The sequence below is a fragment of the Lygodium microphyllum genome, chromosome 12, assembly GCF_053477565.2.
Source record: "Lygodium microphyllum isolate KBCC chromosome 12, Lygodium_microphyllum_v1.1.10, whole genome shotgun sequence".
Lineage (NCBI taxonomy): Eukaryota > Viridiplantae > Streptophyta > Polypodiopsida > Schizaeales > Lygodiaceae > Lygodium > Lygodium microphyllum.
In genome coordinates this window covers 53,160,782-53,165,264 of record NC_141146.1, presented here as the reverse complement: position 1 = coordinate 53,165,264, position 4,483 = coordinate 53,160,782, and the positions used below count along the sequence as shown (strand labels likewise).

The window sequence follows — 4,483 nt, the reverse complement described above, 5'->3', positions numbered from 1 at the left end:
CAGGGAGCTCAGATGTCGTCTGAATGTCACCATGTTGCAGGTCCTTCAAGCAAAGTATAGCACCTTAACGCGCTCGTTAGCTGATGGGAAAAGATGACCTGGTGGAACACTGAATATTGAAGAGAATTTTCTCTTTACCACGGAGTTTTAAGAACACGTGAGTGTAACGCACCTTGAATTTGCAAGAGATATTGCGAAAAGGGATCGGCGAGGTCTTGCCAATGTTGCACACAGCTTGATGATCAAAGACGTTGCGGGTGCGACTCGCAAGCCAACCAGCCGCAGACAGGTGGTAAGTGTGGGGTGATTGAGCTGGTGTACTTTGAAACTTTTTCACCGGAGGGGCAATCAGTTGTAAGTGTCGTGATTCGTGTGGTACTTGAGAGTCAACATTGCCTCAATATAATATATTAAGTGCACCAGCACCATGAACAACACGAATATTCAGATACACCGTGCAGGCTTTGATCGTCACATCGATAGACGCCTACCGTAGCAGTAGTGACCATGGCTAGCGTAATCGTTCTGCCTGATGCTAAAACACAGCATGGTGCTGCAGCACCTGCAGCAGCGATCACGGCCTATGTTTTCTTCACCTGCCTCATGGCGGGTAGTGGCGGTGGCCTCATGTATGGCTACGATCTGGTGGTGGCAGGTGACGTACTGTTAGTGCACCTCATGTACCTGATGAGTAGTACATTATAACAGAGCTCTGTTTATCCTGAATAATACGTAAGGGACTGACGATGATAATGTGTGATAACAACGTCTCTCATGACTCCGTTCTGGTGATAATGCTGCAGGTGGTGTGTCGGTCATGGACGACTTCCTCGAGAAGTTCTACCCCTCGGTGTACGAGAGCGAGAAGAATGTGATGAAGGACAACTACTGCAAGTACAACAATCAGGTGTTCCAGCTATTCACGTCCTCATTGTACATAACGGCGCTGCTGGCGACGTTTGTAGGGGGCGCAATAACGAAGAGGCTGGGGCACAAGGCTACGATGCTGAGCGCGGGCTTGCTATTCATAGTGGGAACATTGATGGGAGCGGGCGCAGAGAACTTGGGGATGCTGCTGCTGGGCCGGGTTCTACTTGGGTGCGGCCTGGCCTTCTCGAATCAGGTATTACTGAGCTGACAATTGCGCACGCGTTATGGCTAGGGAACAATATCTGTTGTACTAGTGGTGTATAACGTCTGCATGCGATCATCTTCCAGGCTGTGCCGCTGTACCTCTCGGAGATAGCACCGGCGAGCTCCCGCGGGGCGCTGAACATGATGTTCTCTCTGAGCATAGCGGTTGGGCTGTTCGCGGGTAACCTGGTGAACTACCTGGCGTCACATATCCACCCGTGGGGATGGCGCCTCGCGCTGGCCATGGCCGGCATCCCGGCCGTACTGCTCACCCTCTTCAGCCTCATCCTCGTAGACACGCCCACGCACCTCGTCCGACGTGGCAACCACACGGGGGCCCGCGCTGTCCTCCTGAAGATCCGGGGGCGCGGTTCCGATGTGGACGCCGAGCTGGCGGACATCGTGGATGCGCACACGAAGGCCCTGCAGTACAATCAGCAGGGGCTGGGCAGCGGCTTCCGAAGCCTGCTGAAGAGGCGCAACACGCCGCAGGTGGTGATGGCGCTGGCCCTGCCTTTCTTCCAGCAGGTGGCCGGGAACGACGCCATTCTGTTCTACGGGCCTTTCTTGTTCAAGGCTGCCGGCCTCGGCGGCCAGTCCTCCCTCTATTCTAGCGTCTTCACCGGCTCCGTCGCCCTCGTGGGCACCGTCATCTCCGTCTTCCTGGTCGACAAGGTCGGCCGCAGAACCATCCTGTTGGCCGCGACTGTTGTCATGCTCCTTTGCATGGTAACATAGATGTGTATATTAATTTCAACGACTTAAATGTTCTTTTAATACGACGAATGGTTTTCACTGCGGTTGGCTCATCCTGATATGACTAAACAGGCGGTGGTCGGTGCGCTGTTCGGCGTGAAGATCCAGGCGGGGCAGCCGACGGCGCACCTGACCGAGGCGGAGAGCGCCGTGGAGCTGGCGATGGTGTGCCTGTTTGTGGGCGTGTACAAAGGGTCCTGGGGCCCGCTGGCCTGGGTTATCCCCAGCGAGATCTTCCCGCTGGAGATACGCTCGGCGGCGCAGTCCGTGACGGTGTGCGTGAACATGTTTTTCAAGGGCCTGCTCGCCCAAACCTTCCTGTCGATGCTCTGCGCCTTCAAGTTCGGCATGTTCCTCTTCTTCGCCGGTTGGCTGGCCGTCATGGGCACCTTCACCCTCTTCCTCCTGCCCGAGACCAAAGGCATCCCGATCGACCGGATGGCCCATGTTTGGAAGGCCCACTGGTTTTGGGGGAGGTTCGTCGCTGCGGCTGAAACAACCTGGGCAGCACCCTCGGATACCATCACACCACCATCCAGGTTCCGGAGGTCTAAATCTGACTCATCCATCCCTGCACGTCATGATGAACGATGGATACCTCGATAATCCACTGTCTGATTCCAGTTCTACTAGAGCAGGCATGTGTGTCTTGATCAGTCCCACTGACCAAATCGTCCCGGCCAACATGTAGCGCAGTCCCACAACACTTGGCATCTTTACACGTGCAGTCAATGATGATGATATGTTTACACGTGCAGCTATGTATGTGACGTTTTCAAAAAAAATATATTGTTTTTTTAAGTTAAAGAAGGAAAACATAAACGTACACTCAAATTTGGAAAAAAGTTTTTAAAGAAAAACTTAACAATTTGAAAGCTTTTAAGCTTTTCAAGTTTATAAACTACAAAAGTTTTAAAAAGCTTAAAGGAAAGTTTTGAACATTGGGAAGCCTTAAGTCTATATAAAAGGAGGAGAGTTCACTACTATGGGTCATTCTCTTCGTTATGAAATTCGACTCTTATTTGAGGAAAGAGGAAGGTCATACAGAAGTGTTTGGAGACCTATACATTAGTTCCTCAATTTTGTGCTTGCAAGCTAAAAGGTTAGATTTAAATCTTCATCATTCTTTCTTTTTAAGATTAGTTTAAACAATTTTGTCCTTCGTTTTTTTAGTTTATTAAGGTTAGATTCAAATCTTCGTCATTCGTTCTTTTTAAGATTAGTAAATAGTAGTAAAACGAAAATGAAAGAAAACGATCTTTTGAACGTATAGCGAAAACAAAAGCATAATGAGCTTTCAAACTTATTGAAAAAAATGAAAACTTAAAACTCCAACAGATTGAAAAAAAAAAAGAACTCTTCGGTATGCTATATAACATGTTTTTTTATTTTATTTATTTTTTAAGTTTTAAATTATTATTATTGTTTATTGATTTTATTAGAATTACTATTAAGAAGAAAAAAATCATCATTCTTACACGTCAAAAAAATAAACTATATTAAAAATTCTTTTACGAAGTATAGCATGTTTTTTCATGAATAAGTGTATTACATTTTTATGATAAAAACATATTATTCTCATTAGCATCAATGCACGCTAACACCATATTGGGGAATATGAAAAATTTCCATAAGTTTGGGACACATGGTCAAATCTTTGGATTCGTCATAACTTGAACACTATAACTCCAAATCGAGTGCTCTATAGCTCAATAGATTCCATCTTTCAAGCGTTTTTCACTGATAGGTCACATCATATGGTTTTGAGAAAATTATGGGCATGTTATCCAGGTGTCACCTTTTTAGTATTCAAAAAATGAGAATTTGGAGATTCCCAAACTCACTAATATTGTGTTTGCTACGAAAAAGCAAAGTCACAAGGCATTTTTCAGGACTTCTTAAAAAAGAAAAGCTATGGCTTCTAGAAAAACATCACTAAAACCATTTGCTGCAACTTGGTATGACATAGAAAAATTCAAATCACCTTGGGCGATAGAATGTGAAAGCATCATTGGAAGAATAACAATGTGCATATCTTGTTGTATAGTCACAATGTAACATCATGCTGTCAACTTGCAAAAGAATGATCCATCTGCAAAAGAAATACAAGTTACAACGGCTTTGTCATGCACTATTCTCATCTTTACATGAAAATTACATGGAGTCAACATTATGATAACAAAATGCCGATCATGTCTTGCAAAGAAAGAGAAACAAATACATTGTTGTGATGCTATGCAGACAGTGTAAAAAAGCATGGAATGTGTTACCATCCGACTTTCTTATTGATTAAGAGAGTCAATGTGATCTAAGTCATTAGTACTAGTATGAGTGGTATTAATGGTTCAAAAATACTAGATTTTTAGACAATTTTAGCCTATTTTTTATCTTATTTACTACAAAAAATCCAAAAAAGTTAAAAACGCTTCTAGATTAGGATGGCATGCAAAAAGCAAGTTACGTTTTTAGCCAGTTATTGGAATTTTTCATAAAAAAGACGAATTGGTAAAATCGCGTGCGTTGGATTGCTGTTGATAGGTTGAAAACTATACTTTGAACTGAAAGACAAAGAAGGAGTGATCTGGAAGAACTC

General features: G+C 44.7%; 1 protein-coding gene across 1 annotated transcript; it reads left to right on the top strand.

Moving 5' to 3' along the window:
- Positions 1-507: 507 nt before the first annotated feature.
- LOC148027772 (sugar transport protein MST4-like) lies at positions 508-2,647 on the top strand. Its single transcript, XM_087689876.1, has 4 exons — positions 508-655; positions 804-1,123; positions 1,219-1,863; positions 1,963-2,647. The coding sequence occupies exons 1-4, from the start codon at positions 508-510 to the stop codon at positions 2,494-2,496; spliced, it is 1,647 nt and encodes a 548-aa protein (XP_087546002.1). The 3' UTR covers positions 2,497-2,647.
- The last annotated feature ends 1,836 nt before the right edge of the window (positions 2,648-4,483 follow it).

What these genes read in the sequence shown, in the direction of transcription:
- LOC148027772 (XM_087689876.1), top strand. Translation starts at nt 508, where the DNA reads ATGGCTAGCGTAATCGTTCTGCCTGATGCTAAAACACAGCATGGTGCT. An exon ending in CTACGATCTGGTGGTGGCAG is followed by an intron (nt 656 to 803) that starts GTGACGTACTGT and finishes ATAATGCTGCAG; the next exon opens with GTGGTGTGTCGGTCATGGAC. An exon ending in GCCTGGCCTTCTCGAATCAG is followed by an intron (nt 1,124 to 1,218) that starts GTATTACTGAGC and finishes ATCATCTTCCAG; the next exon opens with GCTGTGCCGCTGTACCTCTC.